The sequence below is a fragment of the Stegodyphus dumicola genome, chromosome 8, assembly GCF_044657685.1.
Source record: "Stegodyphus dumicola isolate Sdum_Otavi_A_Nest chromosome 8, ASM4465768v1".
NCBI classification, from domain to species: Eukaryota; Metazoa; Arthropoda; class Arachnida; order Araneae; family Eresidae; genus Stegodyphus; species Stegodyphus dumicola.
The window spans coordinates 20,322,953-20,349,839 of NC_140775.1; the positions used below are offsets into that span (position 1 = coordinate 20,322,953).

Sequence of the window (26,887 nt, forward strand, 5' to 3'; positions counted from 1 at the left end):
AATTTTTTATTAACAAACTCGACAATTTCAAAGCTACCAATGGCAACACTGTACATATATATATATATATATATATATATTTTAATCTCTACTGTGCGAGACTGTATATCAGAAATTTGTATATCAGACTTTTGTATATAATATTTGTATATCAGACTTTTGTATATAATCTTTGTATACAAGACTGTATATCAGACTGTATTTAAATTATTCTGAAGTATCTAATAATTCTCCTTTTGATTACTTTGTGTTGTGTTACTGTTGAACTGAATTTTATAGTTTAAGTGCAAAGAACATGCTATTTAATAAATAAGTATAACACACATAATGTTTAAAAAAAACGCCATTTTTAGACGTAATATAAAATCTGAAAGCCTTTAGATAATTTTTTTTTTCAGCCGAAAGGGGCGGATGATGTTATAAACAAACCAACAGACGTGCACAGAATTTAATAGTACAGACTAGTGGGCTTTTCCAGCAAACAACCAATTAGAAAATAAATATATTGTTGCCAAATAAACGTTTTCAGAGTTTTTAATTAATATATCGCAACAAACCAAAAAAATATATGAAACGAAACAAATCCCGTTTTGAAACTAATAGCACTTCTGCACTACCATCTCTTTGGGCTAAACAATCAAAAAATTAATATAACGCGTAATCCGCAGCAACCAATTTGTAAATAAATTTTTTGTCGCCACATTAGCGTTTTCAAAGATTTAATATCTCGCAACAACCACAGCAATCAGTAATTAACATCTCAAGCAACGCACAAAAAATTTTTGTTGCTTGTACCATTTTTATTTAATGTCTCGGCTGATTAAAATCGTACGAAGATGAGAATGGTCAAATGGCTTCCCACGAAATTTTGAATCTAGGGGTACCTCTCTCGAAAATCAACTTCCTGCCATTCCAGAGGAGTTGTGTTACTGTTGAACTGGATGTACATTTAATACACATTACAGCTGTACATTTAATAGAAACTATTGATACAACATTAACATCACATACAAATGAAAAATCTTTGCCTTGCTGTTATTGCCATTAAAAAGTTGAAAATTTTAAATGTCAAATGTGTTAAAAGTTGAAAATTTTAAATGTCAAATGTGTACCCTTTATTACAAACTACTAGCAAGCAAACAGACAGACAGACGCGCACCGCTCTGTTACCTCGTATATGTTTGTAAATTTTACATTTTTAGCTTTGAAAATGATTGAATTATGTTGTTTTTATCTTCCAGTTAAGGTTTTTATGCCTTCGGTAAATTTGAATGCAATATTTTTAGAATTATCAACAATTTTAAAGTTGTTTAAGTGCCGCTAAGCCTTTTTTTTATGGCGGCCATTGATTGTTTACATTTGAAACAGCAGACTAGTGGATTTGTTGCCAATCTAGAGAAACTTAGCTTCGCTACAACAAAGATAACGCCTTCATTTATTATTGCCAATTAAATCATGCTTAATCCTTTATGGAATTTTTTCGAGGAAATAAGCATTTAAGATTTACTTCGTAATTTTTAATATAGATATTTTGAGTTTTTATGTATTTTTGCCTTCTCGCGAAGTGAGAACTGAATCAATTGAATGAGAAATACTCAATTGTCTGTGAAAAACTGTTTCTTTTTTGTTTTGTTTGCTTAAGTTCTTTTATACATCATTCTAGCTTTATTATAGCATTTGAATAGAACTCGTGGCAACGATTAGATAATTCTATTCTTTAAATGATATAAATTTTGTGCATTATGAGTTATAATATGAACGAAATATATTACTGTTAAGTGAATCTAGCACCAGAGTGTCGCTACGGTAAACAAATACTAGAGTGAATTTTAAAGAATGCATTTATTCTATTGTGGTTTATGCGCTGTCAGTGAAGTAGATGTAATTCAATCCAATAATGTTAAAGGAAATGCAAGAAAAAATGCGTATAACTTAATATTCCGTACAAGGAAGCCATGTGGTGTACACATCAGATTTTTTTAATTAATTATTTCTAAAAATTATTTCTGTCTCCTAGGCTGATTTTCCTCTTGCAGTAAATTTTGAATTTGGATTATTATTTAAAAGGAACATGATAATGTAAAAACATCTATCTGCATTTTATATGCTTACGATTATATCAAACTAAACATTCGGTAACAAAACGAGATATTAATCCCAGCCAGTTATCATTACAGTTCAAGTAAACAAGCTAATACATTATTTGTAATGCAAGTTTAGCATTCAGTTCTATTTATCTGCTTAAAAAGGACTAATCTTTTTCAAGAAATTTCCGGCAAAAGCGTATGAAGCACTACCCCACCACTCCACGTCCACACCCTGCGCTGACTGTTTGAATGATAACAACTGAACTTTGAGACCTTTAGAGAGAGTGTGAAGTTTACTACAGACTTTTGACTCGATTCGAAGGGCAGAGAAATCACGACCTTAACTTCACATTTTTTCCGCATGCTTGCCCGATAATAGGTTCTGGCAAGGAGACCTATTTATAGATGACTAATTCAGAACGAGCCAGGCAGTGTGCCACAACGATTACGCTATTCTCGTAATAAATACATCGGCATATTAAAAATATATTTTAGACAACCACCCACATTAACGGAAGAGACAATATTCATTCCGAATAGTTTTCTTTCCTATAGATAATTTCTTACGCTGGACTTTTCAAAAAAAAAAAAAAAAAAAAAAAAAAAAAGGTAGAAGTCTATTTCTTTAAATATCGTTCCTAGACATGTACTTTCAAAGTTTCTCAAAATATATTCTTATGAAAACTGTTTCAATGCTGAAAGAAGGTAGAAAAATTATCTAAATACAAAAATCTAACTTTTCACATACACACCATGAAATAACCGAGATTAATAAAATTTCTTCGTGTCTTAATTAGACAAAAAAATTCCATTCTAAAACTCACTCTCATCGATCAATTTTATATGCCTACCGTAAAACGATTTCAATAAAATTTTAGTCGGATTAACGAAGGAACAGCATAAGCAGCTCATTTTGATGAATAATAATTTTGTTGTGGGTAAAACCGCATTCAAAACTGACCTTATAAAACTATTACCTAAATATTATCTCCGTGAATTTTTTCACGCAAACATACGAAGTTTTTTTGTACGTACGAACATCACGAGCATTCTATGAATCCACCCCGTCTGTGGAAAATAAATTTTTAAATGTCTGATTTTATTAAGCCCAGAATTTTACAATCCTGAAGCTATTTTCATAAACTTTTCTATCTTGTTTTGTAAAACCTTATTATAATTTCAGGTACAAGCTTAGGATCAATTTTTAAGCGAATAAAGTCTGTAGCCATCTTTTCCGAACAATCCTATGTAATAAATTATCCCTGACGTTTGCAATTCGAATGATAGAAACCTCCAAGTTCTGGTCTAAATATTTAATTATAAACACATAATGATAATAATGAATGAAGAAAATTTCATTTTTAATGTTCTACCTCAAACAAAATACCTCAAGATAAATAACAAAAAACTTAACTACAATACCCAGAATTAGAAAAAAAAAAAAAAATATCGACTTCTAAGTAATATCAGCAACATGAGTATTATGTACTCACTCAAATTATTAATTATGCAGTGCTAGCAGAATTAAAAAAGAAGGCATAAAAGGCATTCAGTTATTTTTATGAAAGACGCCCAGAACCATCACATCCTAAAAGAGGCATTCATATTAGCTCCACAGTTTATTTGCTGCTTTTTTTCACGACAAATGAATCTAAAAATACTTAGAAGTACAAAGAAATTATTTCATTCGTGCATCTTTTTTTCCTCTGAACAAATGAATTCCTTCATTCTGTAAACCGCTATACGAAGCATTTCATTTTAAACCAGAATTTAAAGTAGGGAAAAATTGCAGGGGCGAAGGCTTTACTGAATAACAGTTAACAACTATTTTAAGATGGTATTTAATAGGTATTACCGCAGCCACCATTATATAAGTCACCAAATTTTCAGAATGTGCCATAACTATGCTAATCATGCGCATAAGCATATGCATCTTTAGACAATCATGTATATAACAATTCACAAGCAAAAACGCGATTTTCGTATGCTTTTTTGTTGTTGCTGTATTCCGAGTTTCAACAGTTTTTATTCACAAATCATATTTTTTGTTTAAAACTCAGTTTTAAAATATGCTTTTGTGCGATCTGTCTGCAGTGAAAGAAAGTTCGGTGAAATTTCAACAAGAATAGAGCATTTTGCCGCAAAATCGCTAATGAGAAAATTTGCTTTGAAGCTAGCAATAGCGGAGAAATTTTCACCGGAATGACGAAACAAAAGACACTTCGTTAGTAGGGTTTATTAATAGATTTTCGATATAAATATCTAAAAGAAATGTAAAATACTTATGCATCTCCCACATGACTTTTCTAAAATTATAAATCATTATTTTTCTTTTGTTGAAGGTCACCAAAAGTTGTGCTAATACGTAAAACTCGATGAAAAGAGGAGAGGTGGAAAGGCACCGTCATTTTTCATGAACTATAATATACTTCTGCACGACAAGGATCATTTATAACATATGTTTGCATACTCTTTATTTAGTCAATGTTTATTACACTGACTAACAATTCAATTATATCCAAAATTCTGAACAGTCTCAATATCAAAAGTTCTTCACATACTCGCGTAAGACTGACATTTATACTGGTTTGGTTTATTTGATTATAGCAAAGCACTCAAAAGGGCTATCTGCCTAAGAGAAGGGATGCCTTCGTGAGGGACTTTCTAAGGGAAACTAAGTGGTATACACGTTACACATGGGAGAAAAACAAGAAAACGCCCATGCAGTCAGCCCATTCGCCGGGCACCAGTGTTCAGAGACTTGACCGCATAGCCGCTGGTAAGCATGACATTTGTACTGACTAATTATGCAAGATTTATTATTTTATCAGCTTAAGTTTTATTAGATTGCTTTTACCATTTAACAGTCCTATTGAATATACTTCCAGATATCTACTAAGTACTCCCCTAATTAATCTATATAACCGTCATTAATGCCGCCCAGATGATATAATGGTTAAGGCAGCCTACTACGGTACCGATACATTCATACTGTGTTCGTACATTCATACAATTCCGATAGTCGAACACAAATCAAACTATGCTTGTTATTTTCCCGTATTCTTACAACTACTACTCATCGATAACTTAATCTATCACAATTCTCTGTTTATATCTTAAGCAGCATCGCATCACACCATTTAACAGTGGATAGCTCGTGACCCTCACGCTATGGTAAATGAAAACACACATGTGGTATTTGCTCTTTTTATTAAGAAAACATGGACATTTTTGGTAGTATTATCTAAACAATTTTTCGAACTTCACTCAGGGCATTGAAATTCAAGAATCTTGAGAGTATTATGTTCTAAACTAATCCTTTCTTACCTAAATGCAAAAATATCAATTTGATAGTCAACTCCTCTTTTCCTAGCTGCGTAAAGAACACTGATACATTTCCACTTTTATACTTCCAGAAGAATTAATTATCTATATACAAATTAATGTCCAGACCAAATGTAGGATTTCCCAAGCATGAAATTTAAAATGCAGTTTTGAATACATTTTTAGTAAAATATTTACATCCTTAAAATGTAAGGCAAATTTGAAAATATAACGTGATTTTTGTTGTTTGACTTCTGCATTAGTACAGTGTAAGTACGCATGAAAAGCAAATTGTTCGCAAAGTCGGCTCTCCGTGACGTCCTCAATATTTTGAACAAGTTCTGAAGATATCTAAGTCAATCTGTAATTTATTATTATTTTTTTTTTTTTTACAGCTTTCATAATGAGAAGTGTAATCACATATGCAGGTGCTTCCGAACACTATTCAAAAACGACTCGAGGTATTTTTCTGGTAGCACCAGTTTTTAAAAGTCAATGCCCGTCTATTCCCTGCATTTGCCATACTTAAGATGCACAACGCACTACAGCGTTATCAAAAAAGAAGTATGGAAACACACGCTAACAGGAAGTGCGGGGTCGATAAAAATAGAAAAGCTAATAAATTCTGTTCACTTTGCCTTGGAACACTAGCTGACTACCCTTGGAATATTACTTCAAATTCTGCAACTTCAGGCTCGTTTCTAAAAACACTTTTTCGAAACAGTTTAGGTTTATAAATATTTAAGATCTTGTAGTTCTCCCCCCCCTCCTTTAATTTTACCTAAGAACTAAAGAATCAAAGCTACGTTGCAAAAATATAATCGTCATTCTTTTTTTTTTTTTTTTTTTAAGCGAAACATCTCTCTGTTTAAGGTATCAGAAAAGAAAGAGGGGGAAAAAACTCATCAAAATTTCTATGCGAGGAAAGTTATCACACAAATGCAGGTGGAATTATTAAAAAAAAAAAAAAAAAAAAAAAAAAAAGAGTATCATCTAAAATTAAATGGGAGAAGATCAACGCACAGTTAAAACACCAGGAATTGAAAAGACCGCACATTTCACCTCCTCCACAAAAAGCTAGACAACTAACCATAGCAAACAAAAATAAAATTGCCACTTTCATTCGCAGACACGAAGAATGTCAGAACGTTACGTCACTAGTTACGAACTTTCACGTCGCTAGCTAGCTCACACGCATGCTCACACGTCTTATACGCTCGTTGCTAAACTTACGGAAGTTTTCTCGATGAACAAATTCTAAGAGAACAACAGGTTACACTTCCCCCCTTCTTTGCCTGCTCGCTTATTTAGCATACATACCAGAAGAAACAGAATGCAATACCCAAAACAGAATGCACTTTCTCAAGCCGCAACCTAGCAATCTGCAAGAATGCACTATAGGTTATACATAAAATTACCATGATAATAGACTAATCACAGAAAAAGTTTTTATATTTGATTTCCTATTTGCAATTTTATGGCATATTCTCGCAAAATTTTTAAATATTAATCCATTTAAAAATACAATAATTATAAGAAATATATTTTATGGTGTTTGCAATGGACCATTCGGAAACTCTTTTAATGATAAATACATAGGAATTGGCATCAGCGGAGTGACAGTCACAGTCGAGAACGAGACGCAAACATATTAATCGATCAGTGCTTTTTTGGCGTATAGATGAATTTAATTCCTTATTTTGGGTCCACGAATTGAAATAATAATTTAATAATAAGCATGTCTATGATAGTTTTTCTTAGTTTATGAGAAGTTTGAATGGGGGTGTTTTCTGTCTTACAAAATTGTTTGCCTTTATTTGCTTTAGTTTTAAGTTTTATTAATAATTTTCACAGTTTCCTGAAATATGAATATAATTCTAAGTTCCAGAAAAGTTAAAAGGCCTGAAAAATGCTATATAAAAGAGCAATAAATTCGGTTAACAGACATCTTATCTCATTCTCAATAGCCCACAATCGATTAAAAGTAGTTTATTTATTAATCAGTACCGATCCTAGACCGTCGACGACCACGTGCAAATTAAAACTGGCCGCCCTTTGTTTACATTAACACCAAGAATAGATCTTTTCGATTTGTTGGCGTTCTGGTTAAGCCTACTTTGGGTTTCGCCGCGATTGCCCATAATTGTCTTATCACATGCCATTAATTGCTGGTTTTGGTGATTGATTTTCCCGATACGATTGCTTTCTAAATTTATTTTTGATACGTAATTTAAGTAATTATTTTCGTCTTTTCCAGGATTTTCTAACTTAAAGACTCAGTGATTTGTCTAGATTTTGGATTGCATATTCCCCCAAGCTTTCGCTTCAGGTGATTGTCAGGAGCCTTGCGGGAATTTTCGCCAACACATCCGCCTGTTAGGACACCATCGAGTGGGCCTAATTCCGGGGTGTTGGACTCCTATATTCAGGGCGCAGGTTTTTGATTTTCGATGCGAAGATGGATGCAGTGCTAGGTGCAGTGAAAGCGCAGATTATTGAGCTTGACCATGTCAAAGAGCAAAATGAAGAATTCACTGACACAGAAGGCAAACTTTACACATTCTTGCATAGTCTTGTTGATATGTTGAAAGTGTTTAATGAACAAATTAATCATGAAAAAAGAAACACTAACGAAAACACTAATACCTTAGTGGATATTAGAAATACGAGTCCAACTTTAGAGGATAATGATAGGGGTAGAAGCGCAATCAAGATTAATGATTTCTCACACCTAAACTCAGATAATGAAAAAACGCTTGATCAAGAAACTAGTTCAGAAGACGAAACACAAAACAGGCGTAGAGGAGATCAAACTGTAAGGACTAGAAATCACAGAGTGCAGTATAAAAAGCAAAAGATAAGTGATAGTCAAGTTATCAAGTCCAATGTCACCACTGCTTCAGATAAAAATGCACAATCAAGCACAGATAGCTCAGTTACTAAAATCACAGAGCAAATTAACAAAACTCATATAGATAATCAAGATATGGACACAAATGATGCAGATAGTGTTCAAAATGACACTACAAATATTGCTAAAACCTCAAATAATAGTGTAAATTCATCTCGTACTAAAATCCCACCCATTACTCTCAGGGAGACTGATTTGAACTAGGGAGAAATTAGTAAAGTTTTTCACAGAAATAAATTAAAATTTTTCGGTCGACAAATTCCAGATGGAATTAAAGTTATTGCAGAATCCCCCGATGATTACAGGGGTATGGTAAAAATCTTAAATGATCTAGGAGTTCAACATCATTCATTTAAACTACCAGAAGAGCGCAACTTAAAAGTTGTATTGAGAGGACTAACTTACAGAACTCCAATTGAGGATATTAAAAGAGATCTTGTAGAATTACACTACAAAGTAGAGGATGTTAAACAGATGACCCGCCGCTGGGAGGGTATTGTCACAAAACTACCTCTGTTCATTATCACGTTGCCTAAGTCGGAAGACTCAAGATTTATCATGAGCAATTTCTTTGTGACATGAAAATTAAAATCCAAGAGTATAAAGGACGTCAGGGGCCCTTGCAGTGCTTCCGATGTCAAGGCTTTAATCATACTCAAGAAGGCTGCAAGTGTCCTCCAAAATGTGTCCGATGTGCTAAGGATCATTTCTCTCGAGATTGTCCTGATAAAGGAAAACCAGATGTACCATTATGCTGCGTAAACTGCGGAAAAGAACACACGTCAAGTTTTCGCGGTTGCGAAAGGTTCCCTAAACCAAAAATAGTCAAGGAGAATGTTTTCAGCAACAGAGTTGTAGAAAATAAATCTTATGCTAAGGCTCTCTCAGCTGGAATCTATCAAAAACAACTCACCGAGGCTAAGAAAGTCTTCGCTGATCTGGCGGAATTGGTGACCGTCATCAAAAGCGCAGGCTTCCAACTTACACAACAAGTCAAACAGTTATCGCAAATAAATCAAGAGAACATTCCCTCCAAATCTTCTAACAATGAGGAAAAATAGGAATTTAAAAGCGCTTTTAAAACGTGATGATATGGAATGCTTGTAGCATTCATGGAAAATTATTGGAACTTACCGATTTTATTCAAAACAATGATGTTGACATTGCTATGGTAACAGAGACACATGCAAATCCTGGTATTAGTATTAACATAATGAATTTCAGATGCTATCGCACAGATAGACTCAGTCACCGTGGTGGGGGGGTAGCGATATACGTAAAGAACTCTCTCCAATCATGCATGATTAAGCAGTACAGAAATAATGGACAGGAGTATGTCACTGTCTCCGTGTTTCTTCAAGGTTATGGAAACACTTATTTCACAGCCTTCTATAATCCACCCAGATACCCTTCAGAAGCTGAATTATTAAATGACAGCTTATTCACAAATCTTCCAGTTATATTAGCAGGTGATTTTAATGCGAAACATGAGGTATGGAACTGTCGCAAAACAAACCCAAATGGAGAACAAACAACTCTTTGAATTTATAAACAACGAACCTGTTTATTTCTTTGCGCCTGAGAAAGACACTTATCTTGCAAACGACCGGAACAGAGGGGACATTCTTGATCTACTACTTACCTCCGCTTCAATTCCAGTATATCTTGAAGTTGTTAATGATCTAAGCTCGGATCATTTACCTGTAATGGCCACACTTGGAATCCTAAAAGACAAAACGACGCAGGAGAAAAAGATTACAGACTGGAAGCAGTATAATCTGATCTTAAGTAATAGTACCTTCCTGAACACAGCTTTAAGAACCAAGCAGGACATAGACTTAGCTGTGCACGTGTTTACTAACAGTATCATTAATGCAGTCAATACTGCCACCAAGAACATTCCCATTAAACAGACATCTGGAAGACTTTCCCCCACATCAAAGATAAAATCAGAGAAAGAAATAGATTAAGGAAAGCCTGGAATCGAACATGGAACCCGAGTACTAAAACGGAAATTAATAGACTGGATCGTGACATCAAGCAATCAATTCATCAGCTCAGAAATGACCTTTGGGATGAAAAAATCATGAATTTTAATGAACCAGACAATGCATTCTAGTCATTTGTCAGAAATCTAAAAGGAAAGGCTGTAGCGAACAAACCACTTCACTTCATTAATAGCGTGGCTCTCACTAATAAAGAAAAAGTAAACGCCTTTGCAGAACATTTTGAAAATTAGTTTAAACCGAATGAGCTCCTTGTGACATAGACTTCGCTTATGATGTAAGATACTGCATTAATGGCTGGTTTACCTCACAGGAGGACTTAGAAGACAATCTGGAACTCACCTCTCCACATGAAATCCAAGAAATCATAAGGAAACTAAAAAACAAGAAGGCTCCGGGCTATGATGCAATAACCAACCTAGCGATCAAGAACTTACCGAAAAATTGTATTGCAAGGTATGCCAGTATTTTAAATGCTTGCTTAACTATCAGATACTTTCCGCTTGCCTGGAAAAGAGCCAAAATGATTTTCTTACCTAAAGCTAGCAAGGTTACCACTCGCCCAGAAGGATTTAGACCTATCAGTTTGATTCCCGTTTTGGGGAAAATTTTTGAATGCGTCATTTATCATAGAATCCATCCATACTTAGAGAAACTACCAGAAGAACAGTTTGGTTTTCAAAAAACACTCTCCACCACGAAACAATTGGTCAGACTTTCTGAGTTCATCGGCAGTGCGTTACATAACAGACAAAATGTGGCTTTATTCATGCTAGACGTGGACAAAGCCTTTGACCGCGTCTGGCATGAGGGTCTAATTTTCAAGCTCCGTTCCCTTGGCTTCACCAAAACTTTAACGTGTCTCATCTACTCATTCCTGAAAGGCAGGAGTTTTCATGTTTCTATTGGAAATGAGATTTCTGAAGTCAAACGAATTCACGCCGGCGTCCCGCAAGGGTCAATTTTAGGTCCGATCTTATATCTCTTCTTTGTGACTGACTTCCCTAAAACAGGCTTTAACTAATATTACTTCATTGGCTGTTATGCAGATGATACGGCGCTTGCTGTAAAATCTATGTGTCCTAATCAAGCTGTCAGGAAACTTCAACAAGTCATGCCGCAAATAGAATTTTGGTGTACCAAATGGCGTATTTCAGTTAACGCAGATAAATCCAAACTGCTCATTATCCGAAAGAAGAACTCTGCCACTGAAATAACAGAAAAGCTTAAGCTATTTGACATAGAAGTTCCTAGAGTACGCAAGGCGAATTACCTTGGCGTTATTATTAATGATCAATTTTCCTGGAAGGATCACCTGACTCATGTCAGGGAAAAAACACTAGGAGTCATTCAGAGTCTTAACCCACTTATTAACGAGCACTCTAAACTGGACTTAAGAAGAAAACGGCACTTATACATCTCTGTTATACGGCCAATCTTCACGTATGCTTCCCCTGCGTGGGCATCAGTTAGAGACAGGGACATATCTAAATTACAAATTACACAGAACAAGTTGCTGCGCACCTTCACGAATGCGCATTATTTCGTATCTAATAGGACTTTACACAAGGATTTGAAAATTGAAACTGTAATATAGCATCTTCATCGCTTAAACTCCAGCTTTTTCCAGAAAGCAGTTACATGCCCTCACATGTCAAAATTACATGTATTTGACTACATTCCACTACTGGAAGATAAAGAGTTACGACCGCTGGCAGCCCACCTAGCCAGAGATCTGAACTTTCCTACATAATGTAGAATATTCCTGTATATAGTTGTATATATTGTGTATAGCTTTTATGAATACTTTTTTCATTATTTCATCGAAACTTTTATATGATATCTGATCTTGCAAACTGCACTTTTCTCACTGTAACTCTATGTCTGCAAATGTATGCTTTTGAGAGTTTGTATTCCTACAAACTCGTTCTGTCATGTAGTATATTCTCACAGTAGCTTATCATAAAAACTCATTGCTTTACCTTGTACTTCTGCCTCACCTCATTCTCTTAACTCCTACCACGTCAGACTTCCTACCGTCATATGTCTACTGGCTCTCCTCATGAGCTGGAAACACGCTTCATACAACATGCCTTTAATGATAAACAATCCAACTTCAGACGACTGCGTCGGCGGGGCGCCAATGCATCGAACAGTCCGCAGGGACTTCTCATGTTCATAGCCACAATCCATCACACTGAGGACTGCGCGGGGGGACGATGGACCTATGGTTCTAGTTCTGTGAAGTCTGATTATTTACCCAAGAAATCGAAACTGTCAGGACACGAGTCCAGCCAGTGGTCTGGAAGAACCTCTCCTCCTATTTCTGGTCGGTTCCGGAAATTCCTACCAGTCGATCACAAGGGATGGCGCTTTTTTTACAGAAATATAATATGTTTGATATTCATTTCGACGCTCTTTTAAATTTGGCGGCCCTCGTGCTGTGCACCATCTTGCCCCTGCTAGGAGCGGCCGTGGATTTAATTAATATACACTCCTTTGCAAAAAAAAATCGAAACATATGAAAGATGTTGTTTTTGATGCAACTGAATATGTGTATATCTCATACACAGATGATAAAATGATTAAAAAAATCAAGGTCATAGTACCTGTTCACGGCTTACAATCAGCCACTGAGTGTTCAAATTAGTAGTTGGTCGAACCGCCCCTGACGGCAATGCATACTTGAATTCGTTGAGGCAAGGAGTGGTAGAAGTTCCTAATGTCATCCTGCGACACATTCTTCCAGGCATTCATCAGCTCCAGATCTGCGATATTTTATAGTGCTCGAATATGACGGCCTACCATGTCACAGGTATGTTCGATTGGTAAAAGGTCTGGTGACCTTGCTGGCCAAGGAAGAGTATCAACCGCACGGAGACAGTCCAGAGATATGCGAGTGGTATGTGGCCTGGTATTACCTTGTTGGAAAATGGCTCTAGGATGACGTGCCATGAAGGGTAATGCAAACGGCCGGAGGTTGGTATCAACATATCGTTCAGCTGTTCCAAGATGTACAAAGGATGAATAAAGATGACCTGCTGTCCTAAGAAATAGCGCCCCACACCATCACACTAGGGGTTATGGCTGTATGCCTTTGTAAAACAACGGCTGATTGGTACCACTGGCCCTGTTCTCTCCAGACATGAACACGGTGGTCATCTGCTTCAAGAGTGAAGCGGGATTCATCGTTGAACTCTATACGATGCCAGTCTGATGGCAGCCATGATGATCGGCTGCGACACCACTCCACCGATGTTGTGGGATCAAAGGCAAACGTCTTAAAGGCCTCTAAAACAAATCGGATATAAATAATAGCTCTTATCTGGTTCTTGATCTTCTGATTTTCTAAAGAAGAGTAATTGAAAATCACTTAACTTTTAATCTTTTACTGACACATTACACGAAGGACAATTCACTTGAAAAGACACATCTTACACATTTAACTACATTCTAAAAATAAAAGTAAATAAATCAGTTTTAAATTTAAGACCTCACTAGCACCCCCTTTCGGCTGAGTTTGCAACATCCTCCGGGGCCAACAGTTCGTCAGGAGATGCAAATGTTCATTAAATGTTGACTGAGAGTTCCAGAGGAATAACAGTTGCACAGGTCTCCTAATGAGAGTTCCATTCCAAAGTCTCACGGTGCATGCACAGACACGACCATCAAGTCCAGAATGTAATTCTGTCACAATACCCATTCGCCATACAAGTCTAGGCGCACTGTCATCTTTTATCAAAACCACAGTGTTCTCTCGAAGTCCTATGGGCAGGTTTACTGATCGTGATTGGTGAGCTGACCTAAGCTCAAGAAGATATGATGCCTCCCATCTTTTTCAAATTCGATTAAGTATATTTTCTTGGTATTTTCTCATTTTCAAAATCTGAGATTCGGAGGAAGGAATTACTTTAATTACATTAGTTGCTTGAGGGAGAGTTAATAATCGTCATCCAATCAAGAAATGTCCAGGTGTTAGCGGTTCTGGTTCATTTGGATTGCTGAAAACATAAGTGAGAGGTCTAGAGTTGATAACTACCTCTGTCTCTATCAATATAACTTCCAGTTCTTGAAATAAAGCTGATGTTCTTCCTAAGATTCTCCTCAGAGACATCTTAACTGACCTCACTAAGCGTTCCCCAAAACCACCCCACCAGGCGGCTCTTTCGACGATAAATTTCCATTTGATAGATAACTTTTCAAATAAATTTTGCACTTCTTCCTCTCTCATTATTTTCCATAGCAAATTCAGTTCTCGGTTTGCCTTGTGGAATGTCTTTGCATTATCACTATAGATCACACTGCAAATGTCTCTTCCAACAAATTTTCGAAAGGCTTGTAGAAATGACTAAGTGGTTAAGTCAAGAGTGAGTTAAACATGTATCGCTCTAGTTGCGCCGCAGGTAAAGAGCAGTACATAGGTCTTCTTCATGGTATCTCGATCTTTAATATTCTAAGTAATCCAATCCAACCGTTTGAAAAGGATATGCTTCTGATATTCCGTCAGCCGGCAGTGGCGCAGTAATCTGAGTTACTGGCTTCGTTCGAAATTTCTGGCATAAAAGACATTTATGTGTAACACTCTTAATTCTTTGCCTGGCTCTTAAAGTCCACATTTTATCTCTAAGATGAGCTAGTGTTTCTTGCTGCACCTCCATGTCTTACTCTTTCATGGCACGATGAGATCAGACAAGTGACAAGCGCTAGGCAACAAAACTGGATATGCTTCTTGTTCCGAAGAGTAATTGAAAATTACTTAGCTTTTGATCCTTTATTGACACATTATACGAAGGACAATTCACGTGACAACACACATCTTACACATTTAACTAAGATAAAAGTAAATAAATTAGTTTTAAATTCAAGGGCTCACTAGCGCCCCCTATCGGCTGTCTTTGTAACAGCCTCTGTGAGCGTAATCCCGCCTGAGATAAGCACCGGTACCACGGGAGTATAGACGTGGCTACAGTCATCGTTGTGTTGAATAGTCGAAAATGATACCGTTGGGGCGGTTCCGGCCTGGCGAACAATCATACTATATTGCCTCGCATTTGTGATCCTTGGCCTTCCAGAGCCTTCCTTTCGTCGGCAATTTCCTTGTAGCAACCATTGCTGCCAACATCTTTGCACAGCAGTGTCTGTACGCTGCAGGTGGTGGCCTATTACTCGGTATAACCACTCAGCTTCACGTAATCCTACAATGAGACCACGTTCGAAGTTGTTTATAAGGTCTTCGATATCGTCGTAAAGGCACCTTTAGCTGCTTCTTTATGGAATTACAATGGCAGCAACAAAACAAAAGATAAATTTTCCGCCTCTATTACTGGTTTTATACTTTGCTAATTGCGCACTAAAAATGCGCGCTAGGATCGCAATTCCTATTAATTTGCCTTGAAACTTTGATCATTTGCATGTTTGATCAAGATGTTTTTGCATACTAAATTTCGTCACGATCACAAAAGTCCTTCTTGGTGCTTCGATTTTTTTTTTTTTTTTTTTTTTTTTTCAAAAGAGTGTATTTAGTCCTTTTAATTACAAATTAACTCAATTATTGGAAGTCTTATTCCTTTCAGTACAAAAAATTATCAACTTAATAAGTAGTAATTCTTAAATTGCAGTCTGTCTTGTCTGCAAAAGGAAGCTTTCATCGGGAAGAGACAAAAAAAAATTATCTACCCTGTCATCTGGTAAAGTTATCTACCTAATCGTCTGTTAAAAATGACTGTAAAAAAATTATCACTTCAACCATCACTCTGTCGCTTAAACCCATAAATAAGTCCAGCAAAGAATGAGGCAGTAAAAAATCACACACGCAGTCTGTGAAAATTCAGTATTTAAATTAGCGAGCTGCATACTGTCACGATCTTCAACGCAATCGCTATCGAACATTATTATTTTGTTAGAAAACATAATAAATTAAAATAAAAACTAAAAAATAATATAGATCACACTCTAAAGACAAATTGCTTAATTTTAAAAATAAATTAGGTGCACAATCATTAACCTTTTGCTTTCATACATACTTCTACTGAAATACAAGACTAAAGTCAACAAAAAGGAAAGGAAAAAAAAACAGCATGGGCATTATAAAGGAAGAAAGAAACAGGCAAAGACATGAAGAAACACAGAAAGAAAAAAGAATGCAGGTACATACAGATGGAGGACAAAATAATGCGAACACCTGTGAGAAAGTATGACGTATTTCACACCTGCAGTACAGCCGCGCCACCTGCAACCGAAGTCTGCCACGTGTTTAAGTGGAGCATCGGTTACGGAAAGAGCAAAGACCGGTGAATCTTGCGGTACCTTCTTTCACCTTCCTGATCCTCCTTGGATCTCCATGGATCGGACTACTTCAGGTTAGCTGAACGTTAATACGCCTTCGTGGCAAATATTTATCGAGCCGGACAAGTGGCCTCGTGCTGCATTCTGGCAATATTTAATCAGTCAATCAGAAACGGCAAACTTTGTGGGGTGTGCAAGGAGTACGGTATCAGCCGTTATTACAGCGTATATGAAAGAGGGTAGAAGACGACGTCTTCAAAGCACAATAGTGGCCAAAAGTCAAAGCTGGCTGATAGGGATAGACGGGTCTTGAAGCGCATAGTAGCTCGAAAGCACAAGCAATCGTTGTCCGAGATAACATTCGAAATGAATAGTCATCTCCAGGACCCCGTTTCAACAAAAACTGTCAAAAGGGAACTTCATGCTGCGAACATTTATGGCAGAGTGGCAATTCATAAACCCTTGGTGACAGCAACTAATGCTTTCAAGCGACGCCAATGGTGCAGAGATCACAAAGGCTGGCCCCCACAGCAGCGGCAATAGGTAATATGGTTAGATGAATCGTCATTCACGCTATTTCAGACGACCGGACGCGTTTATGTCTAAAGAACGCCCATAGAAGTGTATCATCCTGACTGCCTCTTGCCGACTGTGAAGCATGGGGGTGGCACCATTATGGTATGGGGTGCGATATCTTGACGCGGTCTTGGGCCACTTGTTATTCTGCATAGAAGGATCACATCCAATCACTATCTAAGCATTCTAGGGGATCCTGTCCATCCTTTTCTCCAGACTGTTGTCCCTGGGGAGCAACCGCTTTTTCAAGATGACAACGCCCTTATCCACACTGCTAGGTGTATTCAAGAATGGATCGAAGAACATGACGATGCAACTGAACATCTCGCTTGGCTTCCTCAGTCTCTGGACTTGAATATTATTGAACATTTATGGGCATGTTTGGAGCCCAAACTTCGTTCCCTATTTCCATCTCCATCCGGACTTTCGGAATTAGAGACCGCTCTGCAGGAGAAATGGCTTAATATTCCTTTAAATATTGTCCATGACCTTTATGCATCTACTCCACATCGTATTCAATCTGTACTTCAGTCAAAGGGTAGTCCAACCCCCTATTAATAAAGGTTTTCCATTATTTTACAGGTGTTCCTTTTATTTTGTCCTCCATCTGTACTTAGAAAACATGCCAAACAGCAGAAGGAAGATCAGCTAATAAAAAATAATTTTCATCTTTGAAAAACGATTTTTTTTTTATTATTTGTGTGCATGTCTTTAAAATGTCTTAAAAATTTTTACTCTTCGTGTCATGGAATTAAAAGGCTTTTTTCTGATGTAACCCCGATTGAGTATTTTTTTTTTTCCCTTGCATTTGTGGGGGGAAAAAAAAAAAAAAAAAAAAAAGAGTTTGATGGCTGTGGCATTTGTGACTGCTCTCCAGCTCATTTGCAGCTAGTTTAGAGAATTAACATCTTAATTGTTGAATGGGACAAAGAACAACTGGAAATGGTCAATAAACAGGAATTGGAACAATCATCTGCCAAAAGTTTGCACTCATACCATGTTTTAAGAAGAGCTTCGTTTAAAATCAGAAAGCTTAACAATGTTTCAATGGTGGTCAACATTCATGGTCGACAAAATAATGTATAAGTATTGAATACACTATAGTGAGTTTTATACTAGAAATTTAAAAATCAGACTTTTCTTAAAGGAGAAAAATTACTTTTAGAGGATTTATAGGGATTCTAGTCTTAGGCTCCCCCAGTGGGTTTACAAAAAATTACCTTTTAAATCAATATATCCTTAAAAGTATAAGCATATTATAGAACATATGCAGAAATCAGAAAACAAGTAATTACAATACAGTGAAATGCAAAAGATATACTACAAGTATAAAATTTATTAAACTGATGGCCCTCCCCCCCCCACACACAAAGAGAAAGAAAAATGTCATAATTAACAAAACAGCCATAAATGCAAAAAACCTAGATAATTCAGTGTTTTTTCATGTTAATCCTTTTTTGATATACCAACTTATTGTTTTATTTTAAAAATTTATTGCCCACGGTTTCAAGTAAGATCATAAAAAAGATTTTACGAGTTGCCTCGCAAAAACCTTTCTATGAAATAACTTTCTATTAGCGAAATCATGCTTTTTCACATCTCATCGCACCAGTGGCTAAGACTGCTGAATACTAGTAGTTCGTCTTGGGTTCAAACCCAAACGAACATGCTGGCTGCATGACTGGTTTTCAAGGTTTTTCCCATGCACAACATGAATGCAAAACAGTTTTCTTTAGAAAGTCTTCCATGAAGATATCCCTCTCTTAGACAGAAAACCCTTGTTTTGAGGTCGCTGGTTAGACTGTATACTATAGACAACTTTACAACAACAACAACCAATTTTATTTCATGGACTGTAACATAACTAAAAATCTAAATCGAAAATGATAAATTCCTGACCATACGGGATCAAAACATGTATGCTACGCTAGGAGCTCGAATCTTAACTAACTGAAATTGCACAGAAACAATGCGCTGTACATAACTTTGAAGTTGCGCAGAAACAATGCGCTGTACATAACTTTAATTGTCGCACAGGAAGCAACAATCCTCATGTACTTTGTCATAGCCAAATAACCAGTACTTTACCGTTATGAACATGCCACACTTTTTGACTCCTATGAGAGAGAAGAAAAACACATGCCGGGAGTCAATGACAGCAAAATCTGAAGACTGTATGTGTGTGTGTGTAAAAGAGAATAATTAAACACACATATTATTAGAACAGTACTGCCAAAATGTATGGCAGGTGCATAATGGGAAAATACCAAATAACCTAATCTAATCGTTTTCACATCCTGACATTATACTTTATTACTTAGCAGCACATATAAAGCTAGTTTTATATTTCTCACCCTATATTACCTCTTCACATTATGCACTAGCAGCAGGCTCTTTTTATTCAGCATAATTTTGCTCTCAAAAATTATTAATAATAATACAGTTTTCAAATAGGCAATTACTTACTTTTATTATTAGAAGTTTATAAGATATTTTTTAACTTCTGTTATTTTCTAATGTTTGAGGCTCTTTGTACTACTTTGTTTTACTTACAAATTTTATTACTGGTACTGCTTTCTTTGCTATTTATAAGAATAAAATAATATATTTTAGAATGAATATTAACTAATTCAATATTATTAAAATTATTTTACTATTGAAAATACCTGGCAGGATTAAAAAATACCAAATTACAGGATTTCAACATTACTCATTTAATGAAAAGTTGCAGACCCTAATGTTACACTGAATATAACTGATGTAAAAATAACTTTTATGCATATTTTAAAATATTTACTTATCATTTACATTAAATTGACATGTATGAGGATGCAACTGGAGCTACCCAGTTTCAACCATTACTGATATGCTGAAAAACGAGATATAAATATTTCAAAGTACACTGACTTATACATAAATATTCAAAAATACAATCTACATGCATTTTTAAGATCTTTATCATTTGCTTGCCCTATATTAATATCTAAAAATTATGCAACTGCAGCTATCTTCTTTCGTTATCAACATAACAAATAACTATCAAGAGTACTAGAGAAATCATTACATAATCATTTTTGCAAAGTAATCAAAACATTACGTATTTCCATTTGGTACTGTCATCTGCAATCTTTAAATTATTTTATTAAATACAATAATAAAACTTTAAACTTGAACAGAACCTTGCAGAATATAAATTTGTTTTTAAAAACTTATCAATACTTAAAAATGATGTCTTTCTTTGTATTAGTAAATGTACGGAAAACATTTTTTGAAAAGTTACACAGATTTGGAGCGAAATTATAACATCACCTAAAAATTATCAATTTTTTCCCTACATAATTTCAACATTTTAACAGTTTCTAATAACAGATAGTCTGCCCATTACTGGTTTCTAACTTTCTGCTATCTTAATGCAAACACTCTTTATATATTATGTAACTTTCTCTTCCAGACTTCATTAAGATTTATTAATTTTTTAAATAAATAGGAAATCTGCAATGATTTGCAAAAATGACAGCAAATACATATGATACAAAAAATGCACACAATTATAAATATAGAATAATTAATCAATAAAGAATGCAGTAAAGAACATAATAAATATTATATTTTAATAATTACTATAGACAAAAGCAAAATATAACTAATAAGTGAGTATGTGTGATTATGGCAAAGTCTCTAGGGCTATCTGTCTAAGAAGAGGGATGCCTTCATGGAGGACTTTCTAAATGAAACTGGCTCGTATACACATTACACATGGGGAACACCACAAAAAAGGCCATTCAGCCTGCCCTTTCGCGGGATTTGAACCTCAGACCGAACTACCAGTGTTCAGCGACTTTACCGCTCGGCTGCTGGTGGGCTATAACTAATTAAACAGTTAAATTTAAGGAAACAATGAAACAGGCATATAAGATAATTAAAACAGGTTACGATCTTAATTTAATCATACACCTCTTTTGTTATTTCCATTGATTCTATTAATTTTATTATGTTATTCTTCATCAGATTAATAAAACATTTTAAAATTATAATATCCATTAAGCCAGAGATTCTCAAGCAGGGAAGAATTTCTTAATTTCAGGAGGGGGAATGTGGTCACCTTTTATTTACTAGTTAAGTATTTAGTTTTAGTTTATGAATATGGTATTGGCAAAGTATGGAATGCCTAGGCATTGTATATAATGCCTACAATTTTAGGCAAAGTATGAAATAAAAGAATTATTACATACTTTCCCCAGGCATTGTATTTAATACCTAAGCATTCTATACAGCGACAAATGCTATTTCGGCAAAATATGAAAAAAGGTCCTGTTAAGGCTATTATCTATGTTATTGGCAAAATATGAAATGCTGGTATTCTATAGAATATAGAATATAAAATATGCCAATATATTGCACAAATCACCTGGCCCCTTGTCAATGTCAGGAATAGGAACTCGCACGTTAATTCGCAAAGAAGAAGTGGGAAATAGTTTATAACCAGATTGATTTCGGAATTTATTTTACCTTCAATAGCATTGTCAGTTTTGAAACAAAGGGTGCACAAAATATCCATTTCATCGTCTTTACTAGCATGGCTACAGAACGTATGAATTTTTTGCATGCAAGTGCATCACTTGTTTCCTTTAAACACACACAAAAGGTACTAGAAACAGAATATGTGGAATACTGAATTAATTGAAATGCACATGATATTCGAAACTAAATTGGAGATGTATTTCATACTTTGCCGGTTTCTCATTTAGCATTTTATACAATGCCTAAGAAATGTTTGAAATATGAATCGTTTCATACATTGCCGGCTAGTTTTAGACATCATATATAATATTCTAGGCATTCTATAAAATGCTGGATTTCAAACTTTGCTGGTAACAAATATAAAAAGCTACTCTTATTTACGTTTTTGTGTTTATCAATATTGGCAGGGGTAGCTAAGCTCCCTTGAAGAGGGGTTGTATCAGATTTTTATGAACCAACGATTGAGTGGGAGGAGACCCAGGATCTAATCTGGCCCTTCTGAAAGTGGGCTTTGTTACAGGACAGCGATGTGCAATATATAGATTCTTGCTGTTCTAATCTGACACAGGCCTTTCAACCATTTAATGGGAGGAGAACCAGGGTCTAGTCTGGCTCTTCAGAGAGTGGGCTTAGTTACGTTACAGTGATGTTCAATATATAGCCTTTCGCTGTTCTAATCTGACCTGGGCCTCCTCGTGGCCTTGCTGCTAACCAGGTTTGTCTGGGCTAACTATGTTAGGATAATCATATAGATATCGGTATGATGACTTTGTTAAAAAGTGCAGGAGAGCCCATGATATAATGGCTTAAGTGCTAATGTTTGGCATTTCTAAAATAAAACTATGTTTGGATGACCACCCCTCGGGGTCAACTCGCAGCAATCCCAGCTTTCTGGCTACATCAATATCTACATAGACTTGATTTCTGGGGTAAAATTAACAGTCTTCACAATGACTAGAATCGGTTCTGGCTCGACAAGGAACATTTGGTAACTGTCTTTTCTGCACCTTGATGGTGGGGGCGCTGCATGGTGAATTTCGAAAGGTGTCCTTTGGGGGTTTGACTCCCCTTGATCAACACTGGGGGATGGTGGAAGTCTAACATGCGTTCCTGTGATTCTTTTCGGTAGATGCCAGTCATCCACCACTGTTCTAAGCCTTCAATTTACAGAACAAGTGAAACTGAAATTGTACCCCCCCCCACACCGGGTTGACCGAGGGGAAGGTATGCCTCCAGGGGTTAGGGCACTTAACTGTGTATGGCAGCCTTGAGCTAGCTAGGTCTGGGTGCCTCTTCCTCCTTGGAGTGTTGTTTATCAACATTTCCTATACTTTTTTTTGCTTAATTTATAAAACACATTAAAAAATAATTTAATTTTAAATAAATGCATATGTATTTTTCAAGTTTTAGAAAGCAGGAGAATGCAATGGTGAAAGGGGTGCATGGGACAAAAATGGTTGAAAATCACTGCATTAAAGGAAAAGTAAACAATTTTTAAGAAGTATGTGCCAAATTAAAATATTTATTTAAAAATCAGATAACCTGAGGGGGAAAGGGGAAACCTAAACAAATTTAAATATAATGAAACCTGTCATAGTTAATCAGATCTGAAAATAAACAGTTTTCTGGAAATATAGATAAACAATGATACTGAACATCACCAAAAATCATTATTTTTCCTCCATGAAATTCCAAAATTACCAGGAACTGTGGATAATGAACTTTCGGAGATTTCACTATATTTTCAATGCACTCATCAATTACAAACTCTTCGGTTAAATAGTCAGTGTCATCCCCAGTAAACAGAAGCATCTACAACAATGATGTAATTATGTAAAATTTTGATACTTATGTATTATTACAAACACTCACTGCAGCTTCAGAATACCCCAAACTCTGGCAACCACGTATATAACATTTCTTTGGGTAACCATGTGTGTGAAACAATGTGGCAAAATCGATAAAAGAAACAATGCTTTGAATTCTTTCTCAAAGTGATTGCTGCGAAATTTCTGCCACAACAAAAACAGAAAACTACTTATAACTAGGTTTACTGATTGTCTTTTGGAAAAAAATATATAGTTGAAATATAGAATATGTATGTGATATAATTTTTTTTACAATAAAAGTAACTGTTCTTTTTATTCCGTAAAATTTGCCAATCTGCAAAAAAATGGTTATGATAATAGGTAAGTACCAAAATTTTCTGTTGTTCTGAACATACTAGAGTTTTTAAAGCATTCATCATGACTCTGACTACACCATTGCAAAATTTCCAGTAGATGCACATTTTTTCTTGATTTTTCTTTTGATTAAAAATACAGGTCAAAAATACTCTCTTAATAGCATATTAAAACTATGATTCATGGTGTAAAGATTTATATACGAAAGGCTTTATTTTAAAAGATAAAAATATTTCCACATAAATATTTTTGGGAGGATATGGAGGTTATTAAATAATTGCATATAAATACTTTTACTTGGGCACAGAATTCAAAAGACAAATGGATTCTCTGATGCCAACACAGAAAAGTTAAAAATGCAGCGATCTAAATGATATATTAATCACAAAAAGATTTTTTAAGTTTTTTTTTTTTTTTTTTTTTTTTTTAAATGCCAATATGACAGCTCTGGTGATAGATACACTTACTAGTCATAAAAAGTGTGCAGTGCAGTCTAATTTCAAACTAAAACATTATTGATAATTTTGGATTCAATACTAAAATTTATGAGTACTTAAAACATGGTGTTTGATTTTTTTCTAACTAAGCAAAGTTTAAAATTTTCAACTCATATCATTTCTTTGTTCAGAACTTAATGATCTATAGATCAATTATTCAGAATTAACTGTTATATAGAATATGAGTATACTGAAAGTATAAATAAGTAGTAGTAAGAGAGTAACCACTTGATGAAGTTATTAATCAAAAATGTACATAAATTAAGTATAACTGTGTTTCAAATTTGATACTCCAAATCTTATTTGAATGATGATTTAATTATAGAAGTTCTTAATTCTGAATTTAAAATGTTTATCACTTTCTTTATACTCAGTTTACATTAAAATAATAGCATCTTTCCATACTATAACATAAAATAAATTTTTTAAAGATTTAATTCTCTAATTGTATTGAGCTAGCTTTCTATAAATATATGGTTTAAAATTATTAGAATTCAAATGAAGCTAAGAGCTAATTAAGAAGGAGGATGGTGATAACTCACCTTTCAGATTAGAAAAAATACTATATGCAACATCTACAGAGTAAAGATGGGAAAATATAGCTATGATTAAAAAAAAAATTCTTCATATTATTTAAAAAAAAAAAAAAAATTCTTCATATTCGAAGAATACTTACTGTACCTGCTACATTAACAGCATAGATTTTTAACATCTGAACAAAACTAGCTATCTTATTATGTTTTAAAAGCTGTGACACACTAAACATGGCTGGTAAATCCATTTTGGTAAAGTTTACATTATGTCATCTAATTATAATGCTAATAATGAATAGAACAATTTAGTAATTACTAAATTATCACCATTATTTGTTAGGTATACACGGATTTAAAAAAAAGAAAGAAGAAAAACGGGAAAAAAACAGAAGCCAGGAAATATTTTTTTAACTGGATATATTTTTGTATCAGAAAATATCACAATTTTCATATACATTTTATCAATGAAATTTTTACGAATATAGTATGCACTACATTTGTTACACATTTATAAATAACACAATAATTAAAGAGTTCGGATAAAACACAATTTTTTTAAATTTTTATTTTGTTAGAATTGTGATAAAGTCTTTTTTTTTTTAATTTTTTTTTTCTATCTAATTGCTCCTATTCTGATAAAATATAATATATAACAAATTCGAGCTAAAATTATAATAAATAAAATTTTATTTCGTTACAAACATTTTAGAATGCAGAAATAAAATGTAACGCATATTAAAGACATCAATACAATCAAGATGAAATAAAAGCAAGCCAAGTGAGCTCTTGCAGCGCAATATTACATACGGGTTCATTTCAGAAAGACAAATTACATTCATACTTCTTTTAAATGCGTCAAGTGTTTTCCTTAACTCAAACTTAAGATTAAATACACTTTAAATTTAACACTCATCGGTCTATTTAAAAGTTCATTTAAACGTATATTTGATACAAATATAAACATGAGAAAAAGTTACTCAAAATAGTGCTAACTCTCAAATACGTCAATATGGTGTTTGGCTATTCTAAGCAATGATTCTTCATTTTTATTACACCTGTGTTTTTCTTACAAACGGAAACTATTATAAAAATGTAAAAATCAAATTTTAATAAATTTTATTTACCGGTTTTAACAACTTTCACCGCTTCTTCGGCGGACATCCATTTTGGTTGTTTATCTCCTAAAGGTTGAGCTGGTTCTCTGAGATTTTCAGTGAATTTTCTGGTATTATTAACATTAGACCGATTTCGTAAAAATTTAAATACCTGTCTGGATGATAAAAGGGGAAAATAACAACGAGATGCCATAGCGAAAAGTAAACAAAACTTCGACTACAGAACTCAAAGTATGGAACTGGAAGTATTAACGCAAGCGAAGAGTGATGAGCGACGCCCCCTGTACGAACCTATTAAAATTACGTTATTTTCAAATTTTAAGCTCGATGGTTCGGCTACACGCCATTCTAATTATTAGCTGCGAATACTGCCGTCGTAATCGAATTATTGGAAGTTTTTGAAAGACTTTTCAGAAGAGGGGGAAAAGTTAACGCAAGTGTGATACAGTTCTTTCTAAAATAGTTTATAGCTTGGCAAACCGCTAGTTTAGTATTAGACTATTAGTCCTAAAATTCCACGTTTGCACAGAAATATTACATTTTCTCAGCTCACTGTGGATTAAAACTGAAGAAAAGAGAAAAATAGTGCAGCAGAACATTAGTGCGAGTTTAGACCGCCGAGTTTAGCTAGCTATACTCATTATTATCATTTTATCGTAATGTTTATTTTTTCAATGTGTAAAATTCTTACGTGCGAAAAATCCTTTGAAGATTTTTGACCACTATTTATCAGTGAATATTATCCTTTTTGCCTTAAAAAAACTCCCTGTGAATGAACCGGTAACCAAATTATTTAAGTTCCGACACTACTTAGTATTAAAATTACTACCATACGTTCGTATTTATTAT

General features: G+C 34.7%; 1 protein-coding gene across 1 annotated transcript in view; it reads right to left on the bottom strand.

Moving 5' to 3' along the window:
• The window catches only part of LOC118200764 (succinyl-CoA:acetate/propanoyl-CoA:succinate CoA transferase), a 48,800-nt gene extending 22,484 nt beyond the window's left edge, over positions 1-26,316 (bottom strand). Inside the window, exon 1 of the mRNA XM_035372735.2 lies at positions 26,048-26,316. Coding sequence (XP_035228626.1) covers positions 26,048-26,231 — 184 coding nt within the window. The 5' untranslated portion in view covers positions 26,232-26,316. The remainder of the gene's footprint in view (positions 1-26,047) is intronic.
• Positions 26,317-26,887: the final 571 nt, after the last annotated feature.